Raw genomic sequence first — 15306 nt, 5'->3', positions numbered from 1 at the left:
AAGCGGTGCAAGAAATCCTAATAACATACGATAGTAGGTATAATTCCATATTTACAGCATATTCTTTTGAATCAGTTAATATTTATTGTTCGTTATAAACCAGCAAATATAGATATATTTAGATGTTTAAGTGATAAGTATACATACAAGATAAACATGGACATTTACGTAAAACTGTTTTAATACAAACGAATCACTTGTGCAACGTTTGCAAAAGATCATGGTGTTATGCTAGGGGTCCACCTTTTCACATTATGTCTACCTGCATTAGCAGTATGTTCTAAAATCGAATGTAGAATAGCTTACAATATGTTGATGGAACCAAATAAAAGACGATCTATACCTTTCGAGTAAATTATGATTATATATTAAAAAAAAAAAAAAAAAAGTATCAATCTAAATACATAACATGCGGCATTCTCTTAATATTAACTTAATATTACTACTGAAATATGGAGTGTAATTTACACATTCACTCATTTACTCTACTTTAGAGGTGTGATAAAATTCGATACAATCACGACAATAGTATTTTATAGAAAATTACATGAATCATAAACTATAAATAAGCCTACTCGTACAGTTTTGGGCATCACATATTTTCTAATTCTAGTTTTTCTTTATGTTCTTGATATTTTTACATGTGAAATTATTTCAGAATATATGTTTCCTTTTACACAATGAAAACAAAAACCCATATGTATGCAAACCTTCACCAACTTTGATCCACGAAAGCTTTTGACGGTGAAAGCTTCCCTTTTTTCTGAGTAAGGACTCTGTAATGTTAGTTAAGTGGAATTGTTGTACCATTTCCGATTAGGCTATGTTCATGTGTTAGCACTTCAACTTTTGATTTACCCTGTGTGTTACTCTTCTGTATCGTTAATGAATCATGTTAAGGAGACGACATAGGCGGTATGGGATACATGTTCATATATGTAGTGGTTGTTTTAGCATTAGCTTCTTGTGCTGTGGGAAGGATATTGATATATTGAGGATCACCGGATTCGTTTTTAGACGCCTTTTCGTCTATATACACATTTACCGCCCCATCACACTTTCAAATAAAGACTAACACAATATTGATTGTCTGGGTCGTTTTGCAGCGCACTTTTTTCGGTCATGTCCCTATTTACTTAGAGAGCCTCAGGACACTTTCGAGTAGCACTAGGACTGATGTATTCGTCATTGTCGGCGGGAGAAATCGGCTTCATGTCCATGTAGTTGCTTGTAGGTGTGTCATTGTTGGTGCGAGGAACAGGCTTCAAGTCCATGTAGTAACTTGTAGTTGTGTCAGTGTTGGTGCGAGGAATAGGCTTCAAGTCCATGTAGTCGCTTGTAGTTGTGTCAGTGTTGTTGCGAGGAATAGGCTTCAAGTCCATGTAGTAGCTTGTAGTTGTGTCAGTTTTGGTGCGAGGAATAGGCTTCAAGTCCATGTAGTCGCTTGTAGTTGTGTCAGTGTTGTTGCGAGGAATAGGCTTCAAGTCCATGTAGCAGCTTGTAGTTGTGTCAGTGTTGGTGCGAGGAATAGGCTTCAAGTCCATGTAGTCGCTTGTAGTTGATTTAGAGGCGTGAAATGGAGGTACTGGTGCTATTTCAGTATATTCACCCAGGTCCACCTACAATAATATTTCCAAGCAAAATACTTAAAGTGAATTTCAAAATGTCAAATATTTTATTCTATTATTCATATAAGGCCTATGAATCAATAGTTTGCAATTTTTAATATTTTCCTTTAAATGGTATCTGAGTCTTTCTGTACTGAAATGTGAGTGTATCAGTAGCTTGTAATGCAAAGAGGCAAATCATTTTTACTACCTACAACACAGCGGCGTATATATAAAGGAAATATGGCGCCAGGGACGAACAACAACATTTTGCCACAACCTTTACAAGGTTTTCTGTTCAAAATACAAACAACATTTCCTCGACCAAGCCTGAGATTGGTAATCAACATTTGAATACCTATACAAATAAGTGTAGGAGCATAGTGATCAAGCGGTATATTACTTTTTCAATCTTGTTTTCTATTTTTTCAAAACGTAAGTTCCCGTGCATTCTAAAATTCAGATTTTTTTAAAGCAGCTCAGTATAGACTAATTCTCAATTTCGATTACATTTCAATTGAAAACAAACAAAGAAATTACTTTTTAACTTGACAATTAAATGTATGGGGTTTAATTATGATTAAACTGAGTCATTAAAATGAATCCTGTTAAGAATGCTGAATTTATGGAGATAATTTGTTTCGACATGCCGCAGCTGAACATTAACCGATATGCATGTATTTCGCAATGAAACTAAGATTGAGTAAGTAATGCTATTTAGATTTCACCTTAATACTATTCTGTAATATCATATTAATAAGTAATGCAAAATTATAGACCTACCATTTGACCTTCTAGCTGATTGTGTTTTCCATGGTCTGCTTGGAGTGCACAGAAGAAAATTGCATGTAAAGACAAATCGTGTTAATGGGAGCACACATTTTAGCATATATACTTCCTTTTAAAAGTTGACTTTCATTAGAAAATTTGACTTATTTTATATTAAAAACTATATCCATGATAACAGATCAATATCGATCTGTTTAAATTAAAAACATTGTGAAAATAAAATGATAGAAGTCTGCGGGGAAATATGTTAATTTTTTTCTTATCATGTGAATATAAATACAATTTAAAGTATCCTCTTTCATATTCCTCTGACTAGCAGTTAACTTCCCCTTTATCCTATTTTGATCTTTATAATTTAAAGTATTTTTATTCGGAACTATAATAATTTAAATGATTTTCTTCCCACATTTTATTATACTTCAATTCCTGTCTTAGTATTAACACTGTTATTTTTCATCATGAATGCTACAACTACTACAAGCACAATGAACGGCAGATAATGAGAGAAGGGGGGGGGGATTATACGGGTAAACATAGTTGGTAAGAGAATGTGAAAGTGTAAGGGTTATTTATGATAAACAGGAGTGCACACTTTATGAGCAGCGGGCAATTGAAATACAAATACTTGTGAATACCGAATATAACGATAAATAAGGAGATAAAGAAACTCCGGATGGTAAATTAATAAAAGCGAAAGAAGTAGCTTCACAAACATTATGTATTTAGACCAACAAAAAGAAGAAGAAACAAACTCTCATTTGGGGTATAAATAGAAAAAGAAATGAATAGACATCAAGAGGTTGCGAAATAAAAAGGAAACGTAACAAGAAGTTGAAGACTGAACCTTCAAGACAAAACTTTTAAAAAGGAATGGGGAATGTATTTTTTATTTGGAGGTGAACGTAGGGGGCCAGCTGCTTTACGACATACCCTTCTTTCGTTTCACACAGCATACTACTCCATAGATGTACATCAAACCCAGTGACATCAGCAGGATGAAGCCAGCTGAGACAATCACTCCAATTGCGATTATTATGTAAGGAAGGTTCTTCGTAACTGGTGAGTCTAGGACAAACAATACCATGACTAGAATGTTGTGGATTTTGGTTTTCTAAACATTGTTGTAGAAAATGGGTTTAATGGCAATTTTTTATTTTAAATATCCATGATCTATGTATAAATGTTTCGTTCACATCCCTATATCCCATGTGTTTAAAATAGTGTTTTACGAAGCCATATGTAGGAGGCTTTGTATTGTGTTTGGCAGATGGCAAATTTACTAATACATGTACCGGAAACCATATACGTGCTCCACCCACACACCCTCACATATCCACTTACACATGCACACCTGCATGTTTATCCACCATAAAACCTATACCCCCACACATGGGAATACAAATATATCCATGCATGTATCATGTAAAACTAAACGCATATAATCCACACAAACGTGGATCCACCAATATGATACACACATATGTGAATATAATTCACACCCACTAACGCACATCCACTCACGCACACACACACTTGCACAGATGCATCCAAGCACACAAACACACATACACATGTGTGAATCAAATCTACACCCACCCACACACACACGCTGACCCACTTGCACAAATTCATCCACACATACACAAGTTGACACACATGTGAAACGCCAAAGCACAAAGGTGTATACATGTTCACCCACACCACGCACATACCAACAGCCAAACATAAACTCTTTCTGTCCCATGCTCAATTCTTTTGATTACATCTAGGTAATATCGTAGCTTATAAATTAAGGAAGCATGTGATTATGATTATTTCATCGAATCAGGGGCCTTACGACCCTTTTCTTGCCACATTTTGGAACCAGCTAATCATTTCTTGATTGCTTTAGAGGGAATATAATTGTGCTATTCTGTTGACCTATATACAATGAAAAATCAAATACATGTCTACTGTCTTCTCTGGACTGAAAGAAGATGACTTGAGCAGAAAATGTTTTGTGGATCCCAAGTGGACCTCTAACAAAAACCACATTCGTGCTGATAAAACAAATACATTAATAAGAATTTCCTGTCACAACCAGCCAAACAAAGAAAAGGGATCTCTTGATTAAAACAAATATTGTCCTTAACAGAGCTATCGGGTTGCAATGCTGTGTAAAGCCCAAACAAGGAAGCATGAAGAAGAAAACAGAAACAAAGCTATCATTTAATCGCGTTTGATAAGTGGTTTTAAGTCTCACATGGTTGTGGTTTGTAATGTTTCGTTTTCAAATGAAAGAAATGGTTATAAATAACTCTGACAAGTTTCTTTCATCAATTGAAAATTTGTCTATATTTTATTGGGTTAATAATTGCTTACACTCAACGTATAACGTATACAATATAGTATATAATGAATTGGATGGGGTGAAAACTACACTGTTGCATTACTGTAACATGCTTTATCTTATATGCATTATTCTCTGTCCGACAATTACCATTATATACAACATGAACAATATAATAACCTAGAACTGAATCTGTAGGCCTTTAAATGATGATAACAGTTATGCGAGAATACAATTATACAACAGTTCTACTTTCTTTGGTTAAAGTTTGATACATTCTCTGCAGTTGAGCTCTAAGAATAATTACTATATGTAAATCTATCTTTTGTCGTGTAATTGTTTTTACGGTTTCGAGGAAGATACAATGTTTAATTGACAGAAAAGGACATTCTCATGTTAGAGGATAAGGTAGTGGGGTCATACTAAATACTAAACTTTAGATAAAGAGAGATATTTGGAAATTCTATGCACTTTCTACTGTAAATGTCTACTGTAAATGATTAATCTCGAGCGCAGAAAAGCCAAATAAGAAGGTAGTTATCATATTGATTACCGTGTTCGAAGTGCAAACGCCGGAGATAATTTTTTCAGAAAAGAGAAGAAACTAGATAATACCTCAAGAGACAGGCTTTAAGTAACAAGGAATGTCAGCATGTTTTCGTGGATGATTGCATTTTGAGCATCAGGGACCCCAAAATACCTGACAATACTGTATATGGAGGCTTGTGCACTCATAACGGCAAATGACGGCAAAGTACAACGGAATACGTTCAGTAACGAGAAATTTAAACTTTCGTAGATGATTAAAGTTCAAACGTCAATTTGTTAATAGAAATTCTTGTTATTTAGAAACTTACCCGTTGTCGAAGCTACTGTTTCAACTGCGCTGCTATTCCCCGCGCTGTTCACTGCCCATAGAGTCATGCGGTATGATGTTAATGGTTCGAGTCCCTTCAAAGTGTAGGATGTCTCTGTCAAGTCTTTGACAACGCCACAACCCTCTTTCTCTACTTGCGTGCCGTTTGGACAGTATTCCAGGGTGAAAGTTTGTTGCAACCCGCCATCGAATCCAGGCTGCCAGGCAATGACAAAAGTTGAAGATGTCGTCTGGTTTTTGTCGACGGAGAATCCAGAAGGTGGATCTGGGATGACTGTATGTGGACATATAAAAGGGGATTTTAAATGGCTGAAAAGGGAATTTATGGTTTTAAAGATTGTGTTGTATTTTAATCATTTCGCCAGGATTCGCCATCAAATCCTGGTTGCCAGGCAACGTAGAGAGTTGAAGATGTCGTCTGGTTTTGGTCGACGAAGAACCGAGAAGGTGGATCTGGGACGACTGAATATAGACATAGAAAGGGGGATTTTAAATGATTAAAATGGGAATCTATGGTTTTAAATATTATGTTGTATTTTAATCATTTCGCCATCGAATCCTAGTTGCCAGGCAACGAAGAGAGTTGAAGGTGTCGTCTGGTTTTGGTCGACGAAAAACCGAAAAGTTGGATCTGGGATGACTGCAGACATAGGAAAAAATATGTTTTAAATGGTTGAAAAGGGAAGCTATGGTAGCCAATATTGCGATGTATGTGATCATTTCTGTTCCCCCCTAAAAAAAAAACCACCTATGTGCTGCGATTGTAACCATGAACAGATGCAAAATTTCATTATGTACTCACCGGTATAGTTGAAAGTCGCAGTCGCGTTACCGAGATCTGTACTAGCCAGGCATTCATATTTCCCAGAATGGCTCGGCTGAACTTCATAAATGACTAGTCTACTTGTAGAGATGGTTTTCATTCGGACCCTGTCAGCTAGGATAAGATGCCCAGAGGTGTTGGTTAGGATCATCCCGTTATGGTACCAGTACAAGTTAAGAACCGGTGGATTGGCATCGGATGTACATATGAATTCAACACTGAGGAATTGCTCATGGTTATAAATATGTAGAACAGAAATGGTAATGTTGCTAGGAGAGTCTGTTTTATAAATAAATGGAGAGAGAGAGAACCAGATTGAGACAGTTTCATGAGCAATAATATGACCCACACATTTCGTATTAGTGGCTGTATTATTTTCAACGCAACACAATATAGGAATCCAATCTATCCCAACAAATACATGTAAAATCCAATTTGTATGATTTTGTATAATTTTACAAAACTAGATATCATAACACGACATAACCAAATATTCTGTTTAATGTAATAGGCTTGCATGGTTATGCAGGGAAAAGTCCCTCACTGCCACTCCCCACCGCCTGGTGAAAAGAAAATAGACTTACATGCGATGTTAAGGACAACTGTTTTATTCTTGGTCCATGAGTATGGCGGTACAGAGTGTAGTATTTCACAGACCAACAACTGTCCATGGTTGTAGCGAGTTGGTACGAACGTGAGATTACTTAGTGTGAATACGCGATGTTCGTCAGTCAATTCAGTCTTAACTGACGAGTTCTGAGTAACATTTTTTGAACCGAGGTACCAATGGACCAACGGTGTCGGATATCCGTTGTCTGATGTACAGGTTAGCGTGTTCTGACTCCCAGATTTTAAATCGTCGATGCCGCGAATTCTAGGGGTATCCGGAGGTCCTTGAAATACAGCATACAAATGAAGAAAAAAGAAAGAAAAAAAGCATTACATTAATAAGGGAAGAGACATGACAGCTGTCAAATCGGGAGTATCAACCCCAAAGTTTTACTAAAAACAATCCAACTATTATTTTCAGATATGTGTATATATCCAATGATTGATATGTATCTAGAAATAATTCATTTAAACCGCGGGATTTAAGAAGCTCAAAATAACCAACAAAACACCAAACATAATACATACAGACAAATAAAACACAATCCAATATGAGTCATTTATTTAAATTTGTACTCATACAAAATTACAACGTTTGGTATGTTTTTATTCAAAGTAAACATGTTTAGATTGTTGAAATGTTCAGATAATCAATTGAATTAACTTGTCAAAAATGTAAATGTCGTAGGAAAATACAAACAATGAAATGGGTTTACCGAAGTAGATTTGTCCAAAGTCAAACCGAAGATTATAGTTTCGACGTTAGCACTTTAAGATAATTTTGATAAAGGTAAAGAATTATAATTTACTCGAATATTTGCATACTTTTTATACCCACCATCTACCACAAACATCATTTCTGCCTCGGATTTGTGATTCCCAGCTGCTGCTGTACATCGAAGAAATTTGTAGTGGTCCATCCTATCGGGACGTTATTCTATACCACTCTCTGAATCAAATAACGTTTCGTCATTGCTGTTTGGCCTTGCTGAGAACGTTTCCTGAGTGAGACTCCGGGTGCCAATTGTCCAGCTTACAGAGGACACAGAACGGGACCCCAAACTTCTGCAGATGATATTTACAAGTGTGTTTTCAAAGATAGTAAGACGTGCAGTTCCAGTCTCATTCCCAATCGTGTGTCCTACCGCTTGAATCTGCAGATTGGCGGGTGGCACTATTTCATTACGAAAATATAGGGGGAAAAACAGTTTAGGATTGATTTACTTCATGATTTTACTTACGATTCCTATGACGTTTACTTCAGACTATGTGAGGTATATTTTTATACGAAATTACAAAAACAACATCAACTAGTTATAATACTGTACATGTATATTGTCGCGTAAGGTGATTATCGGTATACACCAAGCATACACATCGTCGTTGCCTGACAGAAAAGTTTTGATCAAAGGCCGTTCGTAATGTAGTCAACGAACAACATGTATCAAACATTGGAAACGCCTTTTAGACCCCTTTGACAGTGTAAACTATATGTTTATGCATACATACATTATAACTTTCCCATCGCCACTGCTATTCATGGTTTTATCTCCTTGAAACTTACCTTGGACATCTAGACGAGTCTAGGGGCCAGCACTGTGGTGAGGCACTAAGCAAGTCAATACCTGACCGTGGTCGTCTTTGGTTGGTATAACAGTGACTACTCGCCGGGAAACATAACTATCGCCTTGCACATTATTTGACTGATTCCTTATCAACACATGCACATCTGTAGGTGACGACACATTCCAGTAGTACCGGGGGTCTTGCGCCCATAGCTGTGCACAAGATGTTATACGGCATATCTGCTGTCATTGTTATGGTTGGACTGCTAGTGTATTCATCTTGAGAGATTCCGTCACTGATGGATATCACATTTGGTGGGGCTATATGACAAGATACATGAGACAAGCAAATTTAAGACGTAAATTATATAGGAGCAAAAGGTGTAAAGCTTAAGCTGATAATTGTTTGTGACAAAGAAGCATCATTTCATTTTGAAAAGTCAAAATCCCGAATTTCATAGAACGTGCCTGTGTACAGAAACATTCTTTACGCTAATCTAAAAGTGAATTGTTATAAACACATTTTCGAAAATATTTAGTTACTATTTTTATGTGTGCAATTTATATGGGCTTACTTCGTTCCATCGCGGCTTCGTGTCGGAACGGGTTGCCGGGTTACACGATCTCTCTTGAATATATACCACCATACACGAAATGTAGAGTAACTCGAATGCAAATAAGATACGTATTTTTAAAGAAGGTCCTTGTTATAATGCCAATATTTGCACTTGTATATTATCATCAGAATATATAATTAATATGGGTGGCAAAATCCTGAGTTGTTGCTGAACAAAAATAGATTACAACAGCAGCGACATAAGTAAAGACGTTAATCGCTGGCCTTATCGCAAGTTTCCCGTATATGTGCTGTATGTTGTGTTTGTAGAAAGTTTTCGCTAGACGGGACTCAACACTTTGGCGACAGGAGTGTTGTATTGCACAAACGTTACGCCGATCCTTCGGGAATTAGGGCTTCATTATTCACGAAACTTGGTGTAATCAGAAGACGCGAAGATCCGATGGAACGAATCAAGCCCTTAATATTCTAGCTTTTCTTTAATCATTGGAAGACTTTTAAAATGATATTTTAACAGCAAAAGTTTTAGGAAGAGTTCTTACTTCTCGACAAGACGTCAAGCTCGACTGCAGCATCATCCAAACCTGCGAGGCCAATGACTTTGCACTCATATATTCCACTATCATCCATTGTCAGGTCTTTGATTGTCAGATTGAAACTTCGAGAATCTGTCGTCAGTATGAACTTAGAGGAATTTGAATTACTTGGCTCACAATCCGGCATATTGTCAAAGCAGTCAAGAGAGGCCAGAGTTTCGAAATCGTCTGTTTTCCATTTCAAAAGGAAGCTGCTGGACAGGAACGAATATAGGCAGGAAAGTTGAATATCCTCCCCAGTGACGGGGAGGTCCTTAGCAGCGATTGACGCTTGTAATTCCCCTCGGCAACCTGCAAGTTTCATCATAATTGTTGCATATTCATGAAGACCAAACAAATAGGGGAAAAGTGAAGTGCCATGTTGGCAGTGCATCAAACCAAGTACCAACGATGATTACCTTTAAAAGCATTTAATCATCCTTGAATTAAACTTTAATAGGTAATTTAGTAGTAGTATCCCCAATTTAGGGTGTGAATTTCACAATTGTATCAGTTCAGAATACAGATTTATGGTCGTTTTCCTAAAATGTACCATTTTTTAAATTTTTAGAAAGATTGCAAAATAGGCGTTAACCTTTTGCTTCTCCATTTTTCGAGAAACTTCCCAATGAAGTCATTCTAAATCACACTTTCTTGGTGAAATCGCATTTGACCCATTGTAGATTGAAAATGTCATGTACATATATTCAACACATCTTTTAAGAACAAGAAGCAAAATAATTCATTTCTAAACACTAAATAAATAATTACAGTAACCATACATTAGAAAATACATGTAGTTACTTCCTCTGCTTAAATGTATTTCAATCATTATGAGGAACAATATACAGCAGGAAATACAAAGCGTCTATTCAAAAGGAGATTTATTTATTAATTATTACATTATTCATAACATTAAACACTAAATATTGATTTATGATATCTTTTCTCAGAAGAGCTAGTAACATTGCATAACATGCCCACAAGATAAATTAAGGGCACTACGTTACCTCAATATGTGTGTGTGAATGATATAGTTCTATCCGCTGTTGTATCAAGAATTGAGGTTCATTTGAGAGCTTGCCACAAAATGTTTCAAGCGCCCTGTATACGCTTGTTGTGCACTAATATACTATTCAACGTGATCTATTTGTAACACTTGAAAAATGTTACGTTTTACAGAAATTATGATTACTTTGTTTGTTTTGAAAATCCTGAAAACGCGCATTGCATTATGGGATAGCTTTTCGACATTACAGCTTCCTGTGCAGGCGTTCGTGATCACAACCCTCTCTTTCACGGTAGAGTTTAACGGCCTTTTGTGCTAAAGTCACTAATTCTGCCCGAAGCTTTCCATTGCATATTATAATCTGTACAAATTACACTGATTGGCATCGATTTTAGCGTGCGTGAAAACTCTGCACAGCGAACACAGGCGCTAGCGCCAGCGGGATGGGACTCTATACCAGAAGTTGTAGTGACGACCCGAGAGAGTGAAAATTACCTCGTCTCGCGAATTTCGAGATTTTCGTACCTATTTAGGGTAGCGAGAATTGATAGCATGGATTACATGTTAAATCACATAACATACCGTTAAAACACGCGAGGATGGCGAGCAAAATTCCTCTCTGAATATTATACCCCATTCTTGGTGTAAATCTCGTGAAATGATTTCGACGTCTTTCCTTAGAAGGTAAACAGGAGTGATCGATGCGCAGTTACACGTAGCGCCAGAACGTTACTTTTGCTGCCTCCTGAAAGTGAAAATATGTGTCTAGTAATTGCATTTATCTGTAATTGGTACTTAGTGCGACTCGTCATAAAAGAATAATAAGGTCGATTGCCTTTGATGTCTTTGAAGGGAATCTAGACTGTAACTATGCCACATATTAACGAACGGTGTATTCCTTGTTGCCGTCATAACGCTAGACGGCGCTAGTACTTTTATATTCAGTTGTAAGGTTTACCTTCAATCTTGCTTGCACTTTTATTGCCGCTTTTATGGGCAAAGATAGATACGTATGAAGAAGCCTACCATCACATCCTGGTTGCCAAGCAACGAAGAGAGTAAAAGATGTCGTCTGATTTAGGTATACGATGAACCGAGTAGGAGTATTAGGTCTTGCTGTAATATTTCAGAGAAATGTGGGAGAGGTACGGGCACGGTTTATCGCTCATTGTCATTTTATCGTCACAAACCTGTACAAGAACAGAATCAAATCATATCCACAAGTCTCCACAAGGACCAGCCCGTAGTTTATCAATACCATTATGTAAATATGTAGCAAACATTGAATGTCCTTAAGCCAAATTGTAGGAAATGATACAACCCCATATTAAGTACTGTGGAAATAATGCAACTTTTCTGTAAGGCTTTTTGGCTACTCACTCGGGAAGGTAAAGTAGATAGCAGCACTGTCGTTACCCATTGATGTCCTGGTCAGGCATTTATAATTTCCTTCATTGATCACCTTTGGATTACCGATCATCAGCGTACTTGTAACCATTTCAGTTTCTTGGAAGTCCCATTGATGGACCGCTATTTTGGTGTTATTTTCCAGCTTTGATCCATTAAAGAACCACTCGAAGATACAGGCTGGAGGTCTAGCATCTACCTGGCATGTAAGTAGTGCATACATTCTCCCTTCACCATCCGAACTTCGACGAGCTGACAAGTCGACAATGACGGGAGGATCTAAATATTGAGGGAATACAATGTACGTAGTGAGACAGAGTGTGGCAATGGGCCTGGGAGCGAAGCTAAAGAAAATGTAATGCCTTGACATTGATGCTTTCTGCTAGCGCGGTGCACTAAAGTGTGTGAGTCAATAGGATATAGTTTACTTGGATGAGAAGTGCACAAGGCAAGAAAAACCTGCTGTTTTACCGTAGTTTAGGTAGCTTTAGGAACTACTTCTAAATGAGCCGTCGAGACACATGGTTAAAATAAGTTTACATGAAATAATTGGCATTCCTCCTTCCAGGAACTGGTAAAACACCTCTGCCAAGAATAAAAGCTATTACAATATGATTGTTGTCAGGGTCTTTCTTGGATATATACAACTTATCTTAATGTTGTAATCTTAGAATCCATCACGTGGATAATGTAATTACATTATGATGAACACCAAAAACAAAATATGCCACCGCAAGGAATTACTTTGCTTATTGCTTCTTGTACAAGCACCTAAAGTAAAAGAGAATGCCTACTTAAATTCTTCGTAGTTTTAGATGTAAGATTTGTATGATATGAATGATTATGAATACCTCACTTACATGAAATCTCGATCGTTTTCCTCACGCTCCTAAACCACGTAGGCTGAGCTTCAGGCTGAAAGACCTCACAGGCAAGGTATTGGCCGTGGTCGCTCTTCTTTGGTGTGAACGTGAGCACACTCCTTGTATACATCCTATTATATTCATTCAGTTCATTTTCTGTTGCTGACTTATTGGTTAGATCGGCCGTTCCTAGGTTCCACTGAAATATAGGCGCTGGATATCCGTTGTTGACAATGCATGTGACCGATGCGGACATCCCATCTTGCAGATCACCGGTACCACTCATTTGCGGAGTATCTGGTGGTCCTTTAAGATCGAATTGTTGAATGAGAATTTACTACTGGAAGAAACATTATATGTATAACTAAATTTGCATTTAATTTGTCACTAAAATTATATTTTAATTATGTGTTGGTATATTTGCCCACTCACTATACAAGTAGACGAACAGGAACTCCTTCGTAGCTATTACCATGCCATTTAATAACTATATGATATTGAATTGCCATGAGTGGTATACAATGGTGTTCCGCAGTAGTTTAGAAAATTTCGTGTGTCGGCACGACGAATGAAATATTCTTGATATTGTTATTGAAATTGTACATTTGTAATATGTTATTGAAATTGCAAATTTGTAATATGTTATCTATAATTTCTAGGTTGGCGTTACATATGCTCGTGCCTCGCCTTTCTTTATATTTTGATTGTTTATCCTTGATTTGTTACTGTCTTATTTGTCCTTATGCTATATTTTTACCAGTCTTCTGAGTGCATCAGTTGGTTGGGCGGAGGGACCTTCACGGTTACAGTAATTAAGTTTGCTCTCTTCTTCCCTGGCCGCCATCTTTTGCACTCAGAATATTGCTACAAAAATTTGTATTTGCACATTTTTTGTCATTCCAATTTTGTATTTACCATGTTTATATTGTTAAATTGTTATATTTCTTGAAAGTGCCGAATAAATAATACAATAATACAATACAAAAAGCGATATTGTTGTATAGGGTATACATATATGTCCAGGTTGGAATGTTTTAATAAGGTAAGATATCGTATTATTCATTAACTCACCATAAACTATTAATCTCACTTCTGCATGAACTTGATTTTGCCCTGCAGGTGCCAAACACCGCACCAGTCTGTAATGGTGACTAACATTTGGTACGATCCGCAACCTACTCTCTGCATCAAATAAACTCTTATCCATGCTATTTGGGGTAACGGAAGATGTGACGCCTTCCGTGACCACTGTATCTCCAAGTTCCCAGAAGAGTATGGCAACTGGACGAGACCCCAGACACTTGCAGGTGATGAAGGCTGGAACGTTTTGAAAGACGACTAAAGTTGGGGTATCCAATAGGTTGCTTATGTTGGAGGAAGCCGAGAGCTGCAATTCTGCAGGAAGGACTTGAATTAAGAAATGAAAGATGATGGTAATCTATGTAAATTAGAAAGTTCATGAAAGAATTACGAAGATGAGGCAATAAACAATACCTGTATATAGTTGCAAAATTGTATCAAATTCTGTGTATAACAGAAGTCCCATAGGAACCTCGACTAGAAATATTATACATTGAATTCTGTCGTGTAATTAAAAGCCGGCAAGCGTGTCAGAGTTGATGTAGCACAATTTCAAGGGGGAAGTAGCTTAGAGACATTGATTGAAATACTCGGCATATTGAATTGAATATGTTATCAGGTGCAAGCAGACGTATCAATCTAAGGACGAAGTAGTATGGTGATTTATCAATTCTCTTTAAACAAATTACCTTGAACATTGAGAAGAATGGTTGCTTGGAGTACATTTTGCAGTTCCCGATGGGACGCCAGACAGCGAATAATTCTGTTGTGGTAATCTTTAGAAGGTGTTATCGTGGCTCCCCTGTGAGATATGTAGCTTTGACCTTTAACAACATTGCCCTGATCCATGACATGGATATGTTCAGCATCGGTGCGCCACTCAATGAGAGCCGGTGGGCGTGCCCCTCGTACTGTGCATGTGATGTCACGTGGTTCACCTGCTGTCATGGTAATGTATGGGTTGTTGGGATATCCATTTGGAGACCGATCGTCACTGATGAATAAGTCACTAGGTGGGGCTAACAATTGAGAATTCATCGCAGAGAGAAAAACAATAAGAAACGAACACACACCGAAGTTCCAAGGAACAATCGCTGGAATCTAAACTTAAATATTGATTTTTTTTTTACCGAAAAAGGCAATTTAATTATCAACAATTGTCATGTTGTATTTTGTATATCAATATAAATTGAAAT

At 37.1% G+C, this 15306-nt stretch overlaps 1 protein-coding gene across 1 annotated transcript; it reads right to left on the bottom strand.

Moving 5' to 3' along the window:
• Positions 1–12132: 12132 nt before the first annotated feature.
• LOC100892750 (myelin-associated glycoprotein-like) lies at positions 12133–15058 on the bottom strand. Its single transcript, XM_030978552.1, has 4 exons — positions 14800–15058; positions 14210–14425; positions 13028–13327; positions 12133–12446 (listed from the first exon to the last, which is right to left on the bottom strand). The coding sequence occupies exons 1-4, from the start codon at positions 15056–15058 to the stop codon at positions 12133–12135; spliced, it is 1089 nt and encodes a 362-aa protein (XP_030834412.1).
• Between the last annotated feature and the right edge of the window lie 248 nt (positions 15059–15306).

This window comes from Strongylocentrotus purpuratus, unplaced genomic scaffold, assembly GCF_000002235.5.
Source record: "Strongylocentrotus purpuratus isolate Spur 01 unplaced genomic scaffold, Spur_5.0 spur5_scaffold_1, whole genome shotgun sequence".
Classification (NCBI taxonomy): Eukaryota; Metazoa; Echinodermata; class Echinoidea; order Camarodonta; family Strongylocentrotidae; genus Strongylocentrotus; species Strongylocentrotus purpuratus.
Note: the sequence above shows the minus strand (reverse complement) of the source record. Positions and strands in the feature narration are given on the sequence as shown.

What these genes read in the sequence shown, in the direction of transcription:
- LOC100892750 (XM_030978552.1), bottom strand. Translation starts at nt 15,058, where the DNA reads ATGACAGCAGGTGAACCACGTGACATCACATGCACAGTACGAGGGGCA. An exon ending in CATTCTTCTCAATGTTCAAG is followed by an intron (nt 14,426 to 14,799) that starts GTAATTTGTTTA and finishes TCCTTCCTGCAG; the next exon opens with AATTGCAGCTCTCGGCTTCC. An exon ending in GAGTTTATTTGATGCAGAGA is followed by an intron (nt 13,328 to 14,209) that starts GTAGGTTGCGGA and finishes AAGGACCACCAG; the next exon opens with ATACTCCGCAAATGAGTGGT.